Raw genomic sequence first — 25,279 nt, 5'->3', positions numbered from 1 at the left:
TCAAATAATGAAATCCGTGTTAACTTTAACAAATATGTAACCCGTGTAACTGGAACGAAAGCTAACACGCATTTAAAGTTAACACGGATTTCATTATTTACATTCGTTATACAAAACCATGAAAGATGCCAAACTGAAATGAGATCATCATTTGAAGGATCCACTATGTTCTCTGACGCCTCAAAACAGTGCCAATTATGTTTGGAGGACTTCTGTTTATTGATACCGTCTTCATGCCGTTGTTGTTGTTGTTTCGAATTAGCACAGAGATCACAATTAATTGCTCGAGAGTGTGGAAGCTACGATCAAGCAAGCAAAGTGGGTGATCTTCATTGAGGAGGAGCACTGTTCTTTTTTTGTCGTAAAGAAACAACCACTACCGGTCGAAGACAATTTTGACTGACATTCACACAAGTAACACGGTTTTTTGATACATAGCATACTCACAAATAACGTTTTGGTGAGGTTTTTAGCTTGAAAAATATGATAAATTAAAAAAAAACTAAAATAGGGGAAAAAAGAGTGAGAAAATAATAACACAAATCAAAAGATATATTAAATTTGTAAAAAATAAAAAATTTAAAAAAAAACTGTTTAGCATGAAAAAAACGAAAACGTGTTTTTTAGGTTGTAAACGGTATTTAATTTTCTTGCATTTTTTTGCGTTTTTTTTTTAATAACACATTTTTTATGACATGATATATGGTGTTTCAGCAAAAATTTCTTCAATTAATCGGGACTCGCTTGTTATTTGTTTGAAAGAAACTATGGCATGCATACATTGTTGAGTGTTTTGTTATTGGTTTTAGATTCCCTATAAAATTTCAGCTATATATGATCCAATTCAGTCTTTAATGCGAACACTTTTTTTTTTTAGGGTTAGTACCCTGGGTTCGAATCATTCTAGTTAATAGATTTTCGTCTACCGCGGATCAATACTTCTCGTGTCAGCCTCTTCTCCTCCGTGTCACAAACAATCGTGAGAGTTACAATATTTTCTCTCTCTCTCTCATTCACACGAACACGCTGCATGGAGAGAGAGAATAATCGATGGTTAAACATTCAAGTCGACAGTCAGGATCATTCATTTGGTGGGTAAGTCTTTATTTGACGAGCCTGCAAATGCTCAAGATTAAGCAATGAAGTTGAAGGTCGGGCATCCTCTTCCGCTCCGCGGTGGGCCGTCGTTATAACATGATAGTAAATCGTCGAAAGTATACTGAATCACTTAAAATTGGTAGTTAATAGCTGAACAGGGGTTGTGCTTTTGCTGGCATGAGCACCAACAATTCTTCTAAATGGTCGGCCGCGAGTATTGATCCCATCAGTCTCTCTGAATAAAAGGTGAAAGGAAACCCCAGAATATCTATATTCAGTTCGGCATCATACTGTGAAAATTATAGAGAAGTATCTGCTTTGCTCTTTAAATTAGGCGACATACCACCTCCTCTAAGAGATGACACCAAAGACACGAATCCTTTGTTTTATCTCGGTATTGCAACAAGGGCAGTTCTTCTCGGACAGCTTTTCATGGGCCTCGTTGCAACCAACACAAAGAACCTGATGAGCGCAAGGCAGAACGACTACTGACACCTCTTCCTTCATGCAGATCAAGCATTCCCTGTCACACTTGATCTCTTTAAGAGATGATTCCTGAAAATTTTTCAAATATTCAACAGTGGCCTTAGCAACTGATCCTCTCGATGTCTTTGTCACGTCTGCGTCGTGTGTGGAGTACGGCAAGTTTGATGAGCTTTTTAGCTGATCAGAGGATCTTGATGATGTTCTCAAGCGTGAAAGGTCGTCTTCAAGCCTCTGCACATCATCTTTGTATCGTTGAAAATCTATTTCAATCTTGCGGCATAAGGCCTCCTGCCGTCTTGCACTGTTAGCTTCAGCTGCTTCCTTGGCTCTCCTTTCCTTCTCTACTTGTGAGTTGGCTAGCTCCTTTGCCCTCATTGCATGCTTCCATTTCAGCTGTTAAAAGCAGTGGCATAAGAAAACTTGAATTTTCTCCAAAAAGTATCGGCAAGTACTATAAGCGCAATTCTTAATAAAATATTAAGCTAAAAGAAGAAATTTATGACCCATGAAAACATCCCTGTGAACTAGTGAATGTCATAGGGATATCATAAATTACCCAAGTTATAATCATTATCAAAACATTGTAAAGAGGGAGGAAAAACAAGGATTCGATTGTAAAGTGTTAACTCATACTGACCTCAGTTTCTTTGTGTGTCTCTTTAATGAGGTGCAACTGTTGTTGCAATTGATTGTTCTTCTGCTTTTCCTCAATCACCTGCTCCTGCAACTTGTCATTCTGCTTTTCCCATGCTAGAATTTTCTTTTGGCACTTTTTCTCTCGTTTCCCAACTACCAAACCTTTTCTAACTGACTCATTTGCACTTAGTTTTGCGGCAACCATCTCGGCCCTGATTTCTGCATTCTCTGTTTCAAGATGTTTCACTACCGCATTGGCATGGTCCACTTCAGTCATCTTCTTCTTCAGGGCATCTTCCAACTTAAAGAGATCGCTCATGGCGGCGCTCTCCGTCGGCTGCTTATTCTTTTCACGTAAAGTATCATCTCTTTCCATTCTCAAGGTTTTAAGCTCATTCAGATCATTGCTGAGCTTTTTAGCAGCTTGCAGTGCTTTTTGCTGAGCCCACTCAATTCTCTCCTGCAACTGCTTCTCCAACACCTCAATTTGTTGTGTCAATTTTGAGACCATTTCATCCCTCTGTTCGACCACCGCATCATGTTTTTCATCTAGTTGTAAATTTTCCAGGTTACCCACTATGGAACTTACATCAGCATTACCAGTAACCCTTTGTTTTCCACAATATTGATGTGAAATTCGAGATTCAGATTCACTTTCAGAAGGCAATGTAGTGCCTGCACCAGCATTCATCATGTGAGTTGTGTAAGCATTCTCATAGACGAGACTAGGGTAGTGTTTCATTAAATTAGAGCACTGTGGCAGTCCCCATACTCCAGTTCTACACCTGTGTTGCCTGCATAATGTGAGTGAATGGTGAGAGCAACCCACTGAACAACTCAGAGGAGTGTATTTTTCCCTTGCTCTGGGCACTTCTGAAAAGGAAGAAGAGAACAAAGAAGCTGCATTTCCTTTCATTGTTCTCGTAGAATTCGACATGTTGAAGCTGTTCGAAGATTGACCAACGCCAAAATTTAAGCCGTTTGCAGTTGCATTGTTCAAAAATCCATTGACAGCCGAATCCTCACTTCCAAGTCCTAATCTACTATATGTATCACAAAACTGGGGAACTTCAGTTGCAGACAACAAGTTTGACGGAGAAGGACGAATGGGCGTTGGAACTGAGATGCCTACCGGTGATTCAGCCCAATTCCTTGCTCCTAAATCACAATCACCGGTTTCTCCACTTTTTTCAGATGAAGGAATAGAGAAATCAAAAGAACTCGCCCTACCAACATGCAAATCACTCATGAGGAGGCACCACATTGCATCTCCTCTGGTCAGTTGGGGCCTAACTTGTTGAAGCAAGCAGATTATTCCGGCCAAGGAGTATTGCTCAAGTTGCTTCAGATCTCGAAAAACTGTGCCAGACTCGTCGAAATCCTTACGATTTCCATTGAGGCATGCCAATGAATTGTGAATGATGTTCGATAGTAAGTCACCGTTCCCATAACAATGCCCATTCCTCAACACAGCCTTCATCACGATTTCTTCATCGAACCCTGACAACACGATCCGACGGATGGCTTCATTGTAAAGGAAGTCCAAGTTCCTCAGGAGCATTCCCTCCAATTGTTGCTCGTTGCAGAGTCCCCACTCGCTTCCGTCCGACTCATGAAATGTCGACGGATTGTTGCAGTGACTACCAACGTCGGAAAACTCCGCCGGACGAGAGGATGGTTGCTTGGGAAAGTCGCCGTCGCCGCGGTCCACTGGAGTTGAATGAGACCTCATCTTTCTTGGGTTTACCATGGTTTTGTCCCTAGAACTGTCAATTTTTTGAGTCACAATCAAATTTCTGAATTTTTCTGCCTTCTGTCTTACCATCCAGGCAAGATTTACCACAAACGGGGATCAGTAAGACAAGATCGGAGAAAATAGCCGTGGAAAAGAAATTTTCATATTTCGATTACAACCAAGTCGTCAAAATGCACAAACAGATGAATCTCTGGTTTTGGTATTTCAGCGACTTGGGTTTGAAAGTCTTTATGATGACAAACAAAGCTCAAACTCACCACAGTACGTAAATGCATTCATGACGTAAACAGAAGAATAAACAATCAACAATTAAACAAGTAATTAAAGACTGAATATGAGGAAAACCCGAAATTGGAGATTGAACAGAGAAGCTAACCTGCCGGGTTTCCACACTCTCTCGAATGGAACTTAGATGAGAATGAATTGCCATCAATTTATTGTGCAAAAAAAGAAAAATAGCCAATTTGACAATAAGATGAGTAAAGGCAAATTCTCGGGGAGGAAGAGAGAAACAAACCGGAAAATAAGGAAACAGTTGTAGAAATGGTAAAATTTGATTCATGAATTAATTTTCTTGCATTTCAGTTGCAATAAAATTGTCGCTTTATGATTCCGTATGAAAAGCATACCCGGGCTAAGAATCTTAAGATGCGAAATCTTTTCTCTAATCAACTTAATATAATGGTGAGAAAATAAACGATTCGGATTTGGTAGTTCTGGGTAGATTGATCCAGAGCCGAATCTGCAAATGGGTAGATCCGAACCATAATTGGCACCCATACATGAGGTTTGCGAGTTAACAATGCACTTTTGGAACATATATTTCTAGAAAACATGTTCTAAGAACATTACATTTTGTTCTTACAAGATGTTCCACAATTGTTCCACAATTGAACATTACAAAATCTAAATCATAAACCCCTAATCCAAACAATGTTCCACAATTAAACAATTTCTTACAAGATGAAGTTGAATCGAAATGTCATAGCAAATGCACGATGTAGTACTGGATCCGACTGAAACTGGCTAAAAATAATGTTATTTATGTGTAAGAGTAGGACATAGATCGTATTTTGATTTGACTATGAATAGATTTCAGCTAAAGTCTGAACTTAAACAACATTTGAGTCCAGCAAGTCAGCATCCAATCCAAATGCGTATTTGGTGCATCTAAATGATCTCATGAATCCCAAAATATCAGGTTAAATTCAAATCAGATATTTAAATATATCGAACCATTTTTGTATAACAGATTATGAAGTATGAAAGGTTTAACTAAATGAGGGTACTTTAGTAAAATACATCTATCTCTCTACCTTTCCTAACAAATACCCTAACTTCTTCTTCTTTTTCTAATTATATATAGATGTGCATATACATATGTATATAATTGAATGCATTATAAGAATTAGTTGTATATTACTAAAAGCAACATAATAGTCTGAATGATGCTAATGCAATCTTAGCTTATTTTATGTTTGTTTACATTTTAAGAAAAATAAAGCAAGTTTAAACTTACAATACAAAATTATAGTATTGGTTCTATGCATTTTTTTCTAGACAACAGAATTCCTAAACCAAGTTATAGCTCCTCCAGAGGGCATAGTATAGTTGGTTGGGCTGAGTGGTGCTCTCTTAACACATTCTTAGTTTAATTCTTGTAGTTGCTACTTCTTTAAATTGCAAGTGGTGGCATGTGTAACACTTGAGTTAAAAAGTGTGTCGTATGACTACTCAGATCCTGAAGCAGCTCTAGACCGCGGCATAAGAGGAAGAAATGGGGCCTTCGACCTCTTACATAGGCAGTGGATTCCCTACCACTCACCCGAATTCTTGGTTTAATTTTTGTAGTTGCTACTCCTCTTGATTGCATATGGTAGTATGTGTGACACTTGAGTTAAAAGGTATATCGTATGACTACCTATATCCTGAAACAGCTCTAGTCTGCAACATAAGAGGAAGCAATAGGGGCTTCGACCTCTTACTTAGGCAGTAGATTCATTACCATTCACTTGAATCCTTAGTTTAATTCTTGTAGTTGTTACTCCTCTGTATTACAAATGGTAGCATGTGTGACATTTGAGTTAAAAGGTACATCGTATGACTACCCATATCTTGAAGCAGCTCTAGACTGCAACATAAGAGGAAGCAATGGGGGCTTCGACCTCTTACTTAGGCAGTGGATTCCCTACCACTCACCCGAATCCTTGGTTTAATTTTTGTAGTTGCATATGGTAGCATGTGCGACACTTGAGTTAAAAGGTATATCGTATGACTACCCATATCCTGAAGCAGCTTTAAACTGCAACATAAGAGGAAGCAATGACAGCTTCGACCTCTTACTCCGACAGTGGATTCAACTGAATCCTTAGTTTAATTCTTGTAGTTGTTACTCTTTTGGATTGCAAATGGTAGCATGTGTGACACTTGAGTTAGAAAGTATATCGTATGACTATCCATATCCTGAAGCAGCTCTAGACTGCAACATAAGAGGAAGCAATGGAGGCTTCAACCTCTTACTTAGGTAGTGGATTCCCTACCGCTCACCTGAATCCTTAGTTTAATTATTGTAGTTTCTACTCTTCTGGATTGCAAATGGTAGCATGTGCGACACTTGAGTTAAAAGGTGTATCGTATGACTACCCAAATCTTGAAGCAGCTCTAAGCTAAAGCATAAGAGGAAGAAATGGAGGCTTCTATCTCTTACTTAGGCAGTGGATTCCCTACGACTCGCCCGAAACCAAGTTGGACATCACCTAACACATTTAAAACATCCACTAAAAAATTGGTCATTCCAACTACCTAGAAAAGCTTTTCAATTTGGTCCACTCCATCCTCTGGCTCCTCTTTTGGAACTCAGGTTGATAGTCTTTGGTTTGTTGATTGGGTCATGCTTTCTTCATTTCTTCAGTTAATGTATGATTTTTTTCTCCATTCTATTGGGAATTTTCCAATCTTTCCTTTTGTCATGTGTCATAGTTTGATTATGTTTCCTTGATCATCAATTTCCTTACTTGCCACACCTAAACTGAGCTTCAATGTTTTTCCCACTTGATGCTGTCACCCATTCTTGTCTGCTTCCTGTATTCCTGCTTCAAATGCTAGGTTCATATATAAATAATTAAACTTTAGTGACTTACATTCTCTTTACAATCAAGTTTAATATTTCATGAAGGTGCATTAGACTACATACCCACTTCACATATTATAGCAACAACTTTCTCTACTTACAAGCACCATTGACCAACTCCACCATATATTAAATTCATGGTTTGGCATGAAAAGGGAAATGAAATAAACCAAAAGTTTAGGGTTTGTGATCAGTGGTTGTATCAAATTTGACTGTCAAAAATAAGGTGTTGGTACTTCAGTTGAGGTTTCACCAACCAAGTATGGATTGAAGTGAGCGTTTGCATGCATATTTTTTTAGGTTATTTATTGCACTATTAAACTTGCTAGCCTAAAGCCATTCAACCTGACCCACTCAGTTTAGCAAACTTAACAAGAAAATACAGTGTTGGGTTCATGTCAAGGGTCCAAAATGGGCCAGATGATCTGGTATGAAGTTTTCAATATCTTTGGATTTTAACCTAACTTTTCATGTATTTGGCATGTTTAGCAACATTAAGTTAGCAATATATTGTTATTGTCTCATGAATCAGTTTCATTTTTCGAGGCAGATTCATGTAGCACTTGTTATAATGTTTTATGAATCGGCCCTATTCAGGGCAAATTCATGATACATAAGATGGATGTTCCCCTAGTAAAGGTTGTCAACTTCTCAAATTGAGATAGGATATTTGACCGAATTGCTTTTTGATAAAGAAAAAAATTAAAATCCAATTAAAAATTTAGATTTGATCAGGATTTTAGAAATGACATCCGATCGGATTCAGATTCGGTTTTACTTAAATGTTCTATCAAATTCATATTCTCTGATTCAATTCGAATGTGGATTTAGTTTTAAATAAATTTCCTATATCCAATATTCATACAGTTTGGGAGGCAGCTTTTAATCGATAATAATGCAGTTAAGATTAAGTTATGAATTTAAAAGTATAATTAACGCAGAAAGTCGTATAAAAATTCTATTAAAAATAATCCGGAAAAGATCTTTAATGTTTAAATCCTTACAGTTTTCGACTTGAAGATCATATCGACATGGTTCTCTTGTTTGCAAAATTTTCTTTGGAAAAAAAGTAGTTCTAGAAATAGAGTTTTAATTGAAAAGCAGCAGAGATCGAATCCCATGAGCAATGGTCAAAAAAATTTAAATCTACAGATAAATTTTAAAAAAAAATCATGTATCCTATATAAAAATTTTGAAAAATAGAATTTTGACCCGTCAAAATTTCGAAACCATGATAAGACGTTCTTAATGAAAAATTTCTGGCTCTGCTCCTACCTATGAGTGTTGCGTTCTTGGCTAACGATAAGATTTTTTTATTCTTGATACAAGTTAATTTCATCTACAGTTTAAATTTCACGTGAAAACTTTTAACATATGACACAGTTATTCAGTAATGTGAATCTTCAAAAAAAAAAAAATATATATATATATATATATATATATATATATATATATATATATATATATATATATATACATCTCAAATGTGACGAACGATGTGCCATCTGGTACTGTTATTTTTTTTTTTTAATCTATCAAATCGGACAGATAGATTCAGAATACCAAAAAGTACTAGAATTTAAAAAACCATAATTTTTTATGTAGAGATCAATTTTTTTATTACCCATTGTTGAGTTTTTAACTCTTGTCAAATCTGATGTACGTGTCAAAAAAGATTATTAATTTTTTGCTACTGTCACATACACTCTTTGATCGGTTGAATCAACTTTCAGCTTCTTAGATTCTATAAAAAATAGCAAGGAGGAAGTTTCAGGTTCAAGCTACACCATTTCATTCACAAATCCACTCATATACACGAATGCAAAATATTCAAATGATAAGACTTCAGAAACATGAAAAATAATTGCATAAATCGGATTTCAGAAATTTTAAAAGTAACAATCTTACGCTTCTTGTCTAAAAAAAAAATCCGATAATAACGTCGTATTTTCATGTTTTTTTTATGTATATTCATACCTTATATATATATATATATATATATATATATATATATATATAGAGAGAGAGAGAGAGAGAGAGAGTCACATGCATGCCTAGGGATGTCAATATATCCGATTTGAATCAGATATCCGACCGATAAATCGGATATGGATAAAAATTTAATATCCGATTAAGAAATCGGATCGGATTCGGATCGGATTCATTTTTAGACAAATATCCTCTATCTAATACTTGAAAAATTGCAAAATCCGGTTCAAAATTCAGATTCGGATTTGGATATAAATATAAAAATCGGATTCGGATTCAGATTCGGATATGACTTTGCTTTATTTGAATCCGAATATATGAATATCTGAAAAAGCGGATATGATTAAAGATGTATCCGATCCGAATCCGATCCGTTGGCATCCAGCATGTCTCCCTATTCAAACACGCTTCTTCCTCTAATTTAACTTTTGAACGCTACTTCCTCTTATTTAAAAAGACTTACCTTGAGAAGTTAAATTGTATGGATATTGAATTAGAACATCTATTCGAAACTTAAGTCTGTATCGGAATCATTATCCCAATCCAGTCAAACGCGTGTTTTGAACCCGACCGGATGCCATTCCTTAACTTCAAATCGGATCAAATTCATTAATCAGATGACATTTAAGTATGCTTGAATCACACATAATGAGCGATTTCTTACTACAGAAGCCAAGTGAATCTAAATATCTGACCCAAGGTGCTGTCATTTTCTATGACCAACGGTGACGCTCATAAATGTCACACACATTGAATGGATACCGAATCCGTCAATCCAAATCCGATACCATAAAGAGGTACCAGCTTCATTTAAGGGGGCCCCCGATGTTCGGGTCCCGTCATGCTCCATTGAAACCGGGTCCGACTACGCACTATCTCTTGACTTTCATTAATTTTGGCATTTCTTATTTGGGAGAAGCAGCTTCTGACTTTCTTTCATTGACTCCAACACCTTTCTTTATGAGTTGACAACCAAACCCGATCCATCTACGCTTGAACCTATAAAAAATGAATTAAAGCAAATTGTTGCTCTCACGATCCGTCATTGAATTCCTTGCTCATGTAATATTATTGGGTCAACCCTCTGACCCGGACCAACTTCGGCTGTGTGAGATCTGAGATTTGTTCGGATCTGCTTCACCAGACCCGAGATCCAACTGACCCAGATAGACAAAGTTGGTGAGATTTCATTATTTTTTTGCCTGATCATGTGCCGATCTGGATCTAGATTCGTATCCGGACGCCCCAAACAAGAATCAGAATGGCAGGTTCTTGTAGGTTGTGTTTGCTTCACCCTGGATCTGGATCTCGGATATGAGAGGATCTGAAACTAATTTTAAATTAAAAATTAGTTTAATTTAAAATAATCACCGGCCGTTCAACCGCCCCCGGTTCCACGTCCACTCCGTTTGGTTTATTCCCAAAAAAATTGAAAGGAAAAAAAAAAAAAAAAGAACGCCGTCACTCCGACCTGTACGAGTAACTCGAGAAAGTAAACGATCCGTTAATTTATTTGGAAGCCCCTTCGTCTTACCAATATTTCAGGAACCCTCCCCCCACTTTCTTCGCAGTACAATCCCAAGACAACCTCCCTTTCATGATCTTGAATTCTATTTCTTCAAGACAGCAACATTATCATCACATACTTCAACGTATACGTTACTTGTCCATTGATGTAGCTAAGGAATAAATTATTTAACTTAAGTTAATCGAATTTAGTATTCATTAATGATCCGTTTCCGTTGACAAAGTTAAATTTGTTGATGAAAGACAGTAATTCAACGAATTTTGAATCGTTCAAATACTTAGTCAAATGATAAAAAAAATACTATGTATATATATATATATAAAGGAAATAATATATAAAAAATGAATTTTATGAGATTGCGTGATGGAAAGGGAGGCCATGCGTCAATTTGTGAAAATAGAGGGGACGTTTCGATGATTCTACGACGTCTCAAGGGAAAATGGACTGTTCATGAAAATGTCAACTCCAACGGTCGGATAAATTTTCCCGGGAAGAACAAAGAGTTACGTTTTAAAAATAATTTGGGGGAATACACAGTCGTATTCCATCCCTCCACGCGAAAACACAGCTCATAAAGCGGTTCATCATCTCCATTGACTTCCATGAACGTTCCCTTCTATAAAAAAAAAAAGCCTTCCCTTCTCAACCTCCATAAATCTGCGAACCACCATCCACAGATCTTCCCCATCGACCAGAAGCTTAACATCTTCTTCTTCTCCTGTGGAGAGAGAAAGAGAGAGAGAGAGGGAGATATGGAGATGGAGATACCTCTCTACTTCAGATGCCCCATTTCAATGGATATCATGGTCGATCCGGTGACGGCTTGCACCGGCGTGACGTACGAACGGGAATACATCGAGCGCTGGATCTACGATTGCCGGAAAACCACCTGCCCCGCCACGATGCAGAAGCTCGAAAACCTCGATCTCACTCCCAACCACACACTGAAACGGTTGATAAACTCGTGGCAGTGGAGCAATTCCCAGAGGGATGATCCGCGGAGCTCGTCTCCGGCCTCGTCGTCTGGCCGGAAACCTGCTGATCCCAAGGACGTTGTTGATATTCTCCGGTCGATTGAGTCTTCGCCGTTCAAGGTATCCGCACTGAAGAAGCTGAGGGGGGTGATTGGACCAGAGGAAGAGAATTTCGAACTGTTTGTTCGGTGTGGGGGGATAGAGATCTTAAGCGGGTTGCTCTGCCAGGGCAGGAGCGAACACTTCGGCGAGAGTTTCGCCGCCCTCCGGTCGTGTGAAGAATCTCTTTCGATTCTTCATGGCCTGCCACTGTCGACCATCTCGGGATCTCAGGTCCAGTTCTTGACTAGGCCGGATTGTGTGAGGTCTCTGGTTTGGATGATCCAAACAGGGAACACTGAATCGAGGCTCCATGCGGTCTCGATCCTGCGAAAGATCACGAACAAGGGGTTCGACTGGTGCCAAATTGGAGGAGATCAAGAAGTAGATATATTCAAGGCGCTTCTGGAGTTGCTGTCAGACGAAATCTGCAACGAAGCCACGTCTTCTGCTCTGGACATTCTCCTGGACTTATTGCCCGTCTCGAGATTGAACCGGATCAAGGCCATAGAGGCCGGCGCCGTCTGCATTCTGATCGAGCTGCTGCCGGATTCCAGCAGAGGCCGATGCGAGAAGATGATGGCAGCAGTGAAACAGCTCTGTGAAACCGCAGAAGGGAGGTCTGCGTTCGTCGACCACGCAATGGCAGTCGCAGTTGTGACCAAGAAGATCATGAGAGTCTCCGAGTTGACAACGAGATTGGGAGTGAAGATTCTGTGGTTGATCTGCGGGTGCTATCCGACGAAGAGATTTCTCGAGCAGATGGCGGAGTACGGAGCGCTTTCCAAGCTCTGCGCGTTGCTGCAGATCAATGGCGGATCAGACGGGAGCTCAACGAGGGAGAGGGCCATGAAGATGCTGAAGATGCACAGGAACACGTGGAAGCGGCACCCGTGCTTCCCCGTGCAGTTGCAGGATTTCTTCAGGCGAAAACACGGATCTCAGTGAGAAATTTTTTTTGGAAGGGATCAATCGTCTGAAGAAGATGAACCCAACTATTGAATTACAACCGAATGTAGGAAAGAAAAAATTGCCAGGCTTTTTGCCTTTCCTATTCAAAGATTCATCTTTGGATTTCGTTCTGTGTGCATGAAAATGTTTTAGTTGACGTGGTTCGGTGTTCATACGATGTTGAATCGTTGAAGATCTCTCTTTCTCACTCTTCCTCTCAATTTGCTGTTTCTTCTTCATCGGAATTTGCTGTTCCTTCTTGGACGCGAAAGTGGCGGCAGTACGCGAGAAACTCGATCTATTATATTAATTATTTGCTTGGAAAATGCATGTGAATGCACCATGAGTGAGTAAGATTCTCTCTCTCTCTCTCTCTCTCTCCATACGTAACGTATATATGTACAAGCAAAACATAAGGTGTATAATGATTTGGACATATTGAAATTCAATTATATTGTTTCATTTTTTCATTTTGTTCCCATTGTTCTCTTATAAAATCCAACTTTATAAATTAATTAATATGAATCACATTGTCGAGTGGTGATTATTGAGTAATGTTGATTAATATCTCTGTCTCTTTCCTTGTCTCTCAATTGAATATGAATCCCCAAAAAATAGAATTATCTAGAATTTGAGTTAAGAACGTATATAAAATGGCTCTCTCTCTCTCTCTCTCTCTAGCATAATTGAAGAACGATGAATCCAGAAAATGGTAGATGTATGATCATTTAAAAGCATAAAAAAAACTCTCTCTCTCTCTCTCTCTCTCTCTCTCTCTCTCTAGCATAATTGAATGAAGAATCCAGGCCATATCTATTTTTTAATTAAAAACATAAACTGGAATACTTTTTAGTACCAATATGTATTCTTAACTTAAATAAGCAAAAAAATAATAATTGGACAAAACGCACTCAATTTTGGACCACCAAAAAAAAACATTTTTGTACCCAATGAATTCAATTAGGTGCATTTTTTTCTCGTCCGAACGGACAACAGAGAAAGGACATCTGCCGGTCTCCCACAAATTTATAAATGAAAATAATGATTAAACATGGGAAGGGTCCGAACCAGGTACAGGCATGCCCCAACCCGTCCATCCGGAGCTATTTAAATATCTTAATAAAAAAAACAAACTAAGGGCTTACTAACTTATGAATCAAGGGTTCGTAAATAAAATAAATTGCATCATCAATAGGTCAGTCGGATAGGGGTTGGGCCTAACTCCTAATAAATAGTCCCACCGAGCCAAGTCAAATTTAGTAACGGGTCTTCCCAATCAACAACATAGTTAATTGCCCGGCAACATATTTAGTAACCTGCCAAGAGACCTACCTTTATTACAATAATAAATTTGATATATATATATATATATATATATATATATATATATATATATATATATATATATATATATATATATAGTGGAAGGAGACAGAGGAATCAGATGGGTGTATCCGTTATGGTGGATCCCGCCTGCCTACATGCAAGTTCCTCTCTGCATCCATATCTGGACTTTCATGTTCTTCTCGGGACCAATTAATGAAGGTCAAGAATATTGAATCAGTACCCTTCTTCACTAAGCTCATGTCGGCTTTGCCGCGTACTTTAGAGTTCTATATATAATTGAATGATGACTTTGGCTTTGCAGATTCATTCGGCCTTCTAAATTGTATTGTCTAATTTATCATGATAGACTGTTAAGAGAAAAATAAAAAAAAATGGGATAAATATTTTTGTCATCTAATTTTAGTTCATACCTTTTTTTTATTGTTTTTTTCTTAACCATTTATCTATTTCAAATAAACGGTTTTAGTTAGACAGTTGAGTGACTTTGGATAACTATAGATAGGGGCGGAGGGAGGAGGGGCGCGTAGGCCATGGCCCCACTCTTGCCAATGAAAAAAAAAAATTAACATTAAAAAAAATAAAAAAATTTAATTGTGCCATGTATTTTTTTTATTTGAATTCAATTTGGTCATATGCGGATTCAGAAGTTGGATTGTCAGCCCGCCCCTGAAGAAAATCCTATCTCCGCCCCTAACTATAGTTAACATTCACTCAGCCCTGACTATAGTTAACATTCAATCACTATAATATATATATATATATATATATATATATATATAGAAAAAAAGAGAAAGATTGCTGTCAATGAATAGGCACTTAACTGTTGTTGCCATTTTTTTCTGTCAGCAATTAATGCATAGTTCATGCACCACATCTCTCACCAAATTAAATTTCCTGGTTGGCTTCTGAGTCCCTCCTCTTCTACCCATCTGATCGGATGGTAAACCCATAATTTAAAGAAAAAAATTTGGGCACTAAAATGAAAGGAATTAAAAATATTTATTTAGTTTTCTAAAATAGTTTATTATTAATAAGCACAGTAATTCAATTATACTTAAAAAATTATATTTCTTTTAAACTTCTCGTTTATTGTGTTTGTCTTTTCGGAGTCAACGGTATTAAGGGAGGAACCTTTGATGGCCGCGAGTTGACAAAGTCTCTCAGCACAAGTGCAGTTTAAATTGAATCAAAATTTAAAACCAAAAACAATTTTAGTTGTAGAAATAGGGTCTGAAATAAATTCAGTTGGCAAATACATGGGAAGGATATTATGACGGATGGGCCCAACTTGACCTTCTTTGAGTCTAAGTCATCGGTCAAAGTCAGTCAGTACCTCCTTCGAATTAGTCCCTCAAAAGTCAGCTTATCATTTAAGAGCTCAGTGCTCAAACTGGAAGTTTGCGGGGGGTAGGCCCTCGACCTTTATTTATCAGCGTCATTATTTATTAATTTCAAAAGCTTATAAATTGGTCTATTTTAAAAAAAAAATTGAAAAGAAATTAAAACATTTTGAATTAACATACGATGATCAATATAAGCCCACATTCCTTTGAAAATTATAATTTTAGGGACTATTTGTTTTGTTTACAATTTCAAAAATGAATTGTTGATTTGTTTAATTTTCTAGCTGGTAAGAATCATGTGTTTTTATTAGTGACCACAATTGAAGATTACGTTTGCTATTTTTTTTTGGAGCTGTTTGACAACAATAACAATATGTTATTGTTAGTGTCTTATAAATCTATCTAAAAAATAAAGTAAATTCAGAAATAATTTTTATGAATTTTTACCTTATTTTTTAGGCTAAGTTCATATAAGATTTTGTTATTATTGCCGAATAGCTCTTTTATGTTAGATCAACTGGCTTTTTAGGGGGTGAAAAATGAACTACATATATATATTTTTTAAGGGGCGTGGGTACAACGGAGAAGATAGGGATTGATAGGTGGTCAGTTTAAATCATTGACACGCAATAAATAACATATTCTTGGTTCACCCTTTGGAAACCAAAAATTCAGGTCATCATGTTCCACTCAAGTCGATATGACATGATTATTTTCATTATAAAACAATTAGTCACTTTAATTTTGTTTATATATATATATATATATTATCAAATAAATTAGATTTCTAACGTTCTTGTTTTTGCAAATATTATTTCTTTTAGGTAAACGGACTCATTATGTTTCATTTGACACGGGAAGTGTTTTCTTTTTTTTCTGAAAGAAAAGTTGCAGATTGTAAGAAGGCGTGACTATCAAGATTTGCTTAAATTTATGAGCATTTCCCTGAAGATTTAAATTTTAGACATAGACACATGCAACGCAATTTTGAAAAAAAGTTAATTGTTGTCAACTTTTTTTTAGTCAACTTTTTGATAAATTAACACTTTTAAGTCGTTGAAAGCAATGCAAAAAAGTATTCATATTTTGTGAACCCAACGTGAAATTCTTAAACTATTGAATTTTTTAAAATCGTACAAAATTTTGCCAATATAATGTAATTGGTGGTTACTTCATGTATTGATTTTTGCATATGGTTTCCTTTTAGAAACAAGGGTTTGGCGAACCGGTCGTGGAGAGTGTGTTTTATTTTATGACTAAGGCTCGACATTGGGCCGGCCGACACCCGAATTTTGGGTTTGGGTCCTCATTAAAACTCGGGTTTGGCTCAATTAAATTAAAAAATTATATATTTTAATATAAAATAATATATAAATGTAATTAATTGTAGTAAAATATTATATATATATTAATAAAATAAATATTAAAAAAATTATCAGGTCCACCTGTGCTTATCAGGTCCAACCAGGTCGGCCCGATGCTCTTTTTTCTTAGCCCGAGTTTGGGCCAAAGTCGGGCCAAGTATCGAGTACCCACCGGCAGCCCAGCTGGCTGCCCAGCCTTATCCATGACCTCTAATATTAGATGATAAACTATCTCCTCTATTATGTGTGCAGTCCGTGTTTGTGTCTGATTCGACTAAACAAAATGACCCTATCCATTCTCATGCCATGGACACAAATCAAACGAGCTTTTAAGGAAATGTGGACATGATTTGTATATTTAGGGACATAGTTACTAAACTTGCCGATAGGAGTTAAGAGTACTCAGAGTTGGCTAGGATCGTGGCCAGCTCGACTTGGCTCAAACAACTCAAGCTTGGATCAAAGTCGAGTATAGTTTCTTATAGCAAGCTCGAGCTCGACTAAACTACACAAAATCGAGCTTGAACTCGACTCGTTTAACCCATTTAACTCGTTTAGGCATTAACTCGTGTAAGCTTTAATTTGTTTAACTACTGCAAGCGTTGTTAACTCATGTAACTCATTTAACTCGTGTAACTCATTTAACTCGTGTAAATGTTAACTCATCTAACTTATGAAATATTTATTTTGTTAAAACTGATGAACCGACTCAAGTCGAGTATAAACAAGTCAAGTTCTCAAAACTCGAACTCAACTCGTTTATCATTTGAAGTACATTTGTAAGCTCTAACTCGACTTGTTTATTGTTTCGAGTACATTTGTAAGCTGGAACTCGACTCGTTTGAGTTCAATTCGTTATGAATTGACTAAGATACTATATATTTAGTTCAAAAAATAAATATAAAATTATAATATCTAGAAAAATAAAAAAAAAACATTGTATGTCACTTGGTGTTGCTTTATTGACTTGTGAGTTATAAGTGGTTAAATTTAAATCTACACAATTGACATAGAGTTTTCAGTTCTTATTAAAACCTTTACACGAATCCAAGATAAAGTCGTTTCACTGCTACAGAAAAAATTACAGAAGTAGACACAAAATTTGACGCTTTTACCAGTTTACACCATCCTTTGGCAAAATTTACATCTAAGCTCTTACATTGTTAGAGTAGGTTATATGTTAACCCTTAACATCAAATTTTGTGTTATAAAAAAATGACGAAAATGCCCTTAATGGTAAGTTGAAATACTTCTCTTACAAGAATAAAATAGAATTTAAATAAATAAAGTTTAAATAAATAAAAATACCCATAAAAAAAAGATAGATTTTCATGTTTAACTACTTTAACACCAAGCCCGACCGTTTACATTACATTAACCATAACATATAACCTGCCCCATTATTAGACAAGGTCATATGTTAGACCTCACTAATTTAGAAGTAAAATGAAAAAAATTATTGCCAACAATTTAATTCTCTTTTTTTCTTTTTATTCTTATAAAAACTAAAAACACCACTTCATAAAACCAACTAATTGTGAACTAGAGAGAGAGAGAGAGAGAGAGAACAACTCAAAATTTGATTGGAGCTGAACATGGCTAAAAGGAGATGTAAAAAAATTAAAGAAAAAATGAGTAATTTCTAGAGTTATAGGAGAAATACCCATTTACCTTAGCCAGCAATAAATAATTATTCAACAATAATTTTGTAATTTGTAGGATCATAAAAATCCAAGCATGTTGCTAGTAAGACGTTTTACTATTTATTTTGTGGATTATTTTTAATAACTTAAAATTAGGTTATATGGTTAGTATATTTTGACCTCGCAGATAAAAATACCTTAACTCTTAAACCATATGCTAAAACGGCGGGCATCTTTTGGTAAATTTAATTAAATTTGTGGGTTCCACCCGGTTGAAAAAAAAAAGTTAATTACACTCGAGAGGAGGGCGTGAAAGCCTTCCCCCTCCTATGGACACGCCTCCGGTGGGAGAGCAGCCAGAGCGGCGTTGCTCCGATCGGCAGACATATAATTGCTCTCACAAATTGACGGGTAAGTTCAAATACCTGAAACATGAGGCACGTCATCCTCAAATTAGCCACAACTGGCGGCAAAATCACGAAGATATATGTTCAGGAGGGGGCACGAAGATGTAAGTTAAAAGTAGATTATCCATAGAGGCAAATTTAAAATTAAGAGGGTGGACAAGCTCATATTGTGGTCGGCCTCTGCGCGGAGCAAAGCAAGAATCCTGTGTTCTTCGGGTTTGACTCATCCAGTGGACAGGAGAAGGTGATTCTGGATTTTCTCGATGAAAAGCGTGCTCGAGAGTTTCTTTTCCCATGCTGGTCCCTCTTGGTAGTCACATAATTTCAGATTGGTGGTGGTTTTGTGGATATAACTTCTTCCCAATTTCAGATTGGTGGTGTTTTTCTTTCCCCATAGACTAACTTCGTTTGCTTGCTCTTGCTCTTCCTGTTCCTCTTTTAGAGTATTGCTGCCACAATCAGATACATGAAGGGTTGTGGTGACGAGGGGAAGGGACAGTCTGATGCCTCAATGGGTTTAGTGAAGGATTATTTTATCAAAGATGGTAATTTCTTGATTAAGTTCTTTGCCTCACCTTGGTTTATTCCTTTTCTTCTTTTTCTATTTCTGCCTTTTTTTTCAGACCTGTTGTTGAGTCTCTATTAGATGTTATGGTATGCTGCATGTAGCTAATGGAATTGACGGGAAGGTTCTCTGAAGGCGGAAAGAGGATTTTTTTTTTTTTCTTTTTGACCTTTTCTTTCCACCAAATTCTTTAGATTTGTCATGTTCTTGTGTGATGAAATTATCCGTTTATCACTTTTATAAAATGGGAAGGATTTTTTTTTTCTGTTTTATTAGTCAATTTCTGTAGTTGCAGATGTTGATACTGCAATTGCATAACTATGTCTCTACTGTTTTGTAAGTTTACTATTAGGTGTAGGAAATTGTTCGAATCGATTTCATTGAAGAACGCATGCATTTGAACATTTGAATGACAATTAAAAACAGAATTTAATGGGAATTGTAAGTAATTTTGAGACTTCTCATGATTTAGGATGTACCTATGTATCTTTCGTAACGATGTTTACGAACAGATATAAAGCGACCCTTTTGTATCTGGCTCAAGGCTTAAGGCATTCAACTTCTGCTAAATTGATCACCCGATCTGGGTTCTGGTACAGCACATGGGCGTCTCGACAAGTTCTATATTATAGCACAATTTTGCTGTATATGCTTTAGGAATTGTCATTCATGGTTGCTCCTGAATGACTTACTATTCCTTTTCTAGTTCTGAGCATCAGGAGTCATGAGGTAGGCAAACAATTCTCGCTTCCACATAAAAATATCAGAATATTGTCGGTAGCACCATAGTCAGAAAATGGTCTGAGGATGTATTGGGTGAGCTATATAGGCCAGAAAAAGCAGGCACATATGCAGACGTGCAAAGAGCAGAAGAAAAAGAAAAAAAGGAACCATGAAGGAAAAAAGGATTAGAAATCTCAGATGTTAGCCATTTTTCTTTCTCCAGTTTTGGCTATGCAATGAGTCCAGAAGATTTTGCTTATCTGGCTAGAAATTAGCTAGCTTGGGTCAGTCAAGTGAACTAATTCTGAGGAACATGATTTACTTCCCAACCTTAATGTTGTTTCTTGTTCTTTGTCCTGGAAGAGATCTGCCTAACCCCACACTTTATTGAATAAAGGAAAGACAAGTCGTGATCTGTGAATGCAATTTTCTTGTGCACAGGTTTTGAGTTTTTTGGTATCATTGCAAGTAAATTTAATCCCTTGCTATAGTTCAGTTGATAAGGCATCTGTACTTTTTCTCATTATCTGTGTAAATGTAAAGTTTTCAATTGAAACTAGAAATCATGCGGAGCAGCTACATCTCTCTAGAAGAAGTGTTGCTATAATATCCCTCCGTCGGGGTGGTTTTATCCTTACACTTTACTGGGAATTGACGTTCTGTTCCAGACTCATGCTTCAATTGAAAAAAACATGCTCCATTTCTTGATCTTGCACAATTGGCAGATGCAGTTGTATTAGCAGAAAAAGCTTTTAGTATTACTTATTCTTCCACAAAGGGTATCTTTAATTCTCATCTGTTTCATTTCCATTCCATAAACTTGTAGTTCAAGGGCATGATTAATTGGAGTAAACAATTTTTTTTTCACAAACTCCAGGGTATAATGCTTCCCTGTGATCTACTAGGTGGTCGTGCATCACATGAACGTACACATCTGTGCACTTACATGTGTGCATAGTCACATATGTTGACACCTCTCTGTTGTACATTTAACTTTCTGATTTTAAAGTTCTTTTGTCCAATTTGTACAGAAGGGGAGATGAAGAAACTGAGTTTGGCAGACGTAGCAAAGTTAATTGAGACGTCTGCAGTAATGGGAGTTACGGTACTTTGTCTTCAAGAGATGTTGATGGATCAGGTGGAGTGGCTACCTATCTCTTTAGGGAATCTGTCTAATCTTGTTACTCTATGTTTAGGAGAAAACAAAATAATGGCTCTTCCGACCACAATCAGTTGTCTCAAATCCTTGAAGAAATTGGACATTCATTCAAACCAACTGATAAACCTGCCTAGTTCCTTCGGGGAACTCTCGATGCTGAGTGATCTCGACTTACATGATAATCGCATGAGATCTTTACCGACCACTTTTGGAAACCTTTCAAGCCTCATAAATCTTGATATCAGTAGAAATAGATTTTCTGCACTTCCAGAAACTATTGGAAACCTAACCAATCTGAGAATGCTAAATATAGAAAACAATGATATGGAGGAACTCCCTCAAACGATTGGGTCTTGCTCTTCTCTTCTTGAGCTTAGAGCCAATTGCAATACACTAGAAGCGCTTCCAGACACAATAGGGGATCTCAATTCTTTGGAGATTTTGACTGCCCGCTACAATAGGATTGAGAGGTTTCCACCAACCATGGCACCGTTTGCAAAACTCAAGGAACTTGACATCAGTTTTAACAGTCTTGAATCAGTACCTGATAGTTTGTGCCTGGTTACCAGCCTTGTGAAGTTAAATATAGGAAAGAATTTTACAGCATTGAAGTCATTACCTGTTTCAATTGGTAACCTCGAGTTGCTGGAAGAATTAGATGTCAGCAGCAACCAGATTAGAGCCCTACCAGACTCTTTTGCAATGCTGTCAAATTTACAAGTGCTTCATGCTGATGAAACACCACTGGAGTTGCCACCCCAAGATATTGTGAAGTTGGGGGCTCAGGTTGTTCATTACAATCATATTTTTTTTCTTGCAAGTTCCATTCACTATTGATCTCTTCCTATTTATACTGTGCTTCCATTACACAGGAAGTTGTAAGATACATGGCTGAGCATGTCACGGAGAGGGATAAGGAGACACGGCCCGATAATGGAAGTTGTTTCTGCTTTTGGTTTCTCTCCTTTTGTTCAAAACAGCAAGCTGAAAAAGCGTCAGGATAGTTTTTTCTTGTCGCAAATAGAGTTCGTGTTGCTGTTATACATCTTTGTTGGTTCATTATTTATGTAACACTTATACAAGGGCTGTAGAGAGCAGTTCAGTTGTACTATAAGGTATAAGGTTCTCTGTTTTGTACATATCACAGCCATGTAGCTATTAGTTTGTACTGGATCCACTTAGGAAAACATGGTGGAAGGCTTGTAAACATACCAAGGATTACCTGTATAACCCACTCTTATCTCATTGGAAGAAAACCTCTGTTTCATTCATTTAAATGTGTTTTTACCAATTTTCAGTCGATTAGAGCTTGCAAAGTTCACTTGTCGATATCTGATGTGCTGCAAACTATGAATTTTATGTTTGGTGGAGCTCTCTTATATTGAGTTTAGACCCTGATGAGATTTTCAGCCCACCCAGTGGATTGGATGGTCTTATTAGGTTGGTCTGGCTCGGTCTGTCCATTTATTTGGTCATTCAGAACTCGGATTCGAATTGAACAGGCAGGAGGATCGATGTTCTATCTGTTTTCTTAATTTCTGAAGAGTTCTTATCGTTAGAAGTCTCTGTTCCTCCATCTACATGGACATGCATATACGTGACTCTGCGGAGGTTCCATTTACTGAGACTACAAGGCTTTTCGTCGTTGATATTTGTAGTTGTTACCTGACTTAATGACTGCAACAAAAGCACCCTTGGGTTGTAGACTTCCATAAAAATTGAGGGTACATGTGCAGACCTATAGAGGTCATGGAGACATGTTAAATTAAACCAGTGCAGCCATGTCTTCCATCTTGAACGTGGTGTCTCCGTTTCTGATGTAGTGTTATATAAGCACAAACCAAAGAAAATGATAAATCAAATGAAAATGAAGAAAAGAACATAAAAGGGGAAAGGAATTAGGGCTAATCACCACCAATTCATTTTCATCCCCTAAATGAACCACACCTGCCCTTCAAAAAGGGCCTTTTAATAAGAGAAAACACATAAAAGATCTAATAAAACTGAAATAAAATAGATTTTAATTATGGGCAAGGGGTTTGGACCTATTCAGAGTATATGCCCTTCAATCTACACTTCGGAGCGAAGATCTCTAATCGTTGCAGTATTGAAGAAGAAGAAGAAGATTGTGTCATCTGCAAGAAAAATCAAAGGTGGCTTGCGTCAAATGGCTGCTGCCGTTATCCTATCTCTTCCTCGGGAAACTTACGAACTAAGTAATTCTCACCGCCATTGACAAAGGAAGAAAAAGAGGCTTTGAAACTGATCCATGTCCCCACGCAGCGCACATGAATGGAATACAAGAGGTGATCTATCTTGCAATCCGTGTGAAAGAACAAAATGTCACGTACTTATCAGTTGGTTCCAATAATAACCAAAACAATCATATCAGTGTGAACATCATATAAGTTTGTTGACCCTTTTTTTGCCGACACCCATTGGTCCATACTGGGCTACCTTCATTTTTTTTATTTAAAAATAATTTATTAAATATTTTAAATATTTAATAAAATAAAAAATGTTTCATATTTGAAGCATGTATCGTCAAGCATGAGACTCATAATAAGTCAGTTTCTCGTTTCAAATCGTTTGAGGATCACTGACATGCAAGTTGAAAAGTAGCAGGGGCGACATCCTGAGTCACCGGATGCAGGCCTTATGCCATGAGAAACGATAGGTTGGAGAGGAGCTTCACTTCTCTTCTTATCGGTAAGATGAAATACTCTTCCTATTCACCTATTAAATGTTTGCTGTGTTTCAAACCATGAGTCGTGATCAAGCCAGATATTTGACATCTAGGCTTGAACCTATTAATCTTTATTTTAGTGTTTTTCAAAGACTTAATGTCTTCATCAAACACTAGATCTAGCTGTAAAGGATTAGGATATAAATTGGCATGCGGGGGACCCCTTTCTCAAGGAAACTTAATCTATTTTATTATATGATCGGGTTGCATCATGTGGAACTTAACACGATAATGACGCAGTTTTATTATCACATGTTTCCGATTTTTTTATATATTTCGTGCTTTATCGAAGAAAGGTGCAAGGTGCAGATAATAATGAATTCATTTTAAATTCACAAAACTGAACAAAATGGACCCATGATTCATTTTATGGCAGGATGCCTATGAATTGGATTTGGATCATATCCAATTAAATTGCTTTAAAAAATGGATATGCCAAAAGAAAACAACATTTGATTTGACTAGGAAATCAAATCAGATTTAAGAAATTATATCCGACGGGATTTCGTTTTGAATAAATATTTTGTTAGACTCTAGTTTTTATTCAATTTTAAATAAAACATCCTACATCCAGTATTCATACAGTTTGTGAGCCAGTTTTTAACATATCCTAATGGACGTGGTTGTTTGTTTAAAGTTTTAGGATGTAAAGTACAATAACAGATTCAGATTGTGAACATAAAATTTGTCTTTGAATATGCTTCTTGAATACAAATTTGAATCCAAATGTGTGTATATGACAAATGGTACAGGCTCTGAACCCGATTTATTGACTGCCTTCCATGTAAAACCTTAAGAACTATGCCTTTATTTCTTTAAGGTTCTATCTTGTTAAATGAATAGATCCTTCAACTTGAATGTCGTACTTATCACAGTTTACAGTTAAAAGAGTAACACATGAAAATGTGACAACGACCCTGAAAATGCATAATGCGCATTATGGCCCTTTACTATGTGAATATTCACATAATTTCTCCTTTCTCTTTTTCTCTTTCCTCAATCATTCATGGGCATCAGTCTGACCGCATATAAGTGACTTTAGCATTCAGAAAGTTTAAAACGAAGGAAAATGGTAACGTATAAAGAGAAGAATATACTCGAGCCTGTTGAATAATGAAGCCAAATTCGTTGCCATCTCCGACATTTCCTAAAAAATTGATCAATTTGAGCAGTCAAACATACCTTTGATCTTTAAAAAAACTTGAAATGTATGCTTTTTTTAAAGCCCTCCTTCAAAAAGTGTATTTAAAAATCTAAAAAAGCACCCGTGTCTTGTTTTTCACTCAGGTCTCAAAGTTGTCTTAATCTCGTAGCAAAAGAAAAAGGAGGAAGGGC

The 25,279-nt window shown here is 36.8% G+C and overlaps 3 protein-coding genes across 7 annotated transcripts; 2 read left to right on the top strand and 1 right to left on the bottom strand.

Moving 5' to 3' along the window:
• Positions 1 to 1,269: 1,269 nt before the first annotated feature.
• LOC116266096 (MND1-interacting protein 1-like) lies at positions 1,270 to 4,404 on the bottom strand. 2 transcript variants are annotated; one of them, XM_031647190.2, is made up of 3 exons: positions 4,353 to 4,404; positions 2,222 to 3,986; positions 1,270 to 1,977 (listed from the first exon to the last, which is right to left on the bottom strand). In XM_031647190.2, exons 2-3 carry the CDS (start codon positions 3,968 to 3,970, stop codon positions 1,450 to 1,452), a joined length of 2,277 nt encoding a protein of 758 aa, XP_031503050.1. In that variant the 5' UTR covers positions 3,971 to 3,986; positions 4,353 to 4,404; the 3' UTR covers positions 1,270 to 1,449. The 2 variants fall into 2 exon arrangements, with proteins under 2 accessions (XP_031503050.1, XP_031503049.1); XM_031647189.2 differs by lacking the exon at positions 4,353 to 4,404 and having other exon boundaries at positions 2,222 to 4,076.
• Positions 4,405 to 11,286: 6,882 nt separating this feature from the next.
• LOC116266051 (E3 ubiquitin-protein ligase PUB23-like) lies at positions 11,287 to 12,961 on the top strand. Its single transcript, XM_031647122.2, has one exon. It carries the CDS (start codon positions 11,376 to 11,378, stop codon positions 12,642 to 12,644), a length of 1,269 nt encoding a protein of 422 aa, XP_031502982.1. The 5' UTR covers positions 11,287 to 11,375; the 3' UTR covers positions 12,645 to 12,961.
• A 5,708-nt stretch (positions 12,962 to 18,669) lies between these two features.
• On the top strand, positions 18,670 to 22,484 carry LOC116266309 (plant intracellular Ras-group-related LRR protein 5-like). 4 transcript variants are annotated; one of them, XM_050081027.1, is made up of 4 exons: positions 18,670 to 18,855; positions 19,194 to 19,296; positions 21,071 to 21,984; positions 22,071 to 22,484. In XM_050081027.1, the coding sequence occupies exons 1-4, from the start codon at positions 18,832 to 18,834 to the stop codon at positions 22,200 to 22,202; spliced, it is 1,173 nt and encodes a 390-aa protein (XP_049936984.1). In that variant the 5' UTR covers positions 18,670 to 18,831; the 3' UTR covers positions 22,203 to 22,484. The 4 variants fall into 4 exon arrangements, with proteins under 4 accessions (XP_049936984.1, XP_049936985.1, XP_031503325.1 ...); XM_050081028.1 differs by having other exon boundaries at positions 18,670 to 18,995; XM_031647465.2 differs by having other exon boundaries at positions 18,670 to 19,061.
• The last annotated feature ends 2,795 nt before the right edge of the window (positions 22,485 to 25,279 follow it).

This window comes from Nymphaea colorata, chromosome 12 (assembly GCF_008831285.2).
Source record: "Nymphaea colorata isolate Beijing-Zhang1983 chromosome 12, ASM883128v2, whole genome shotgun sequence".
NCBI classification, from domain to species: domain Eukaryota; kingdom Viridiplantae; phylum Streptophyta; class Magnoliopsida; order Nymphaeales; family Nymphaeaceae; genus Nymphaea; species Nymphaea colorata.
This window is presented reverse-complemented; position numbering and strand designations above follow the sequence as displayed.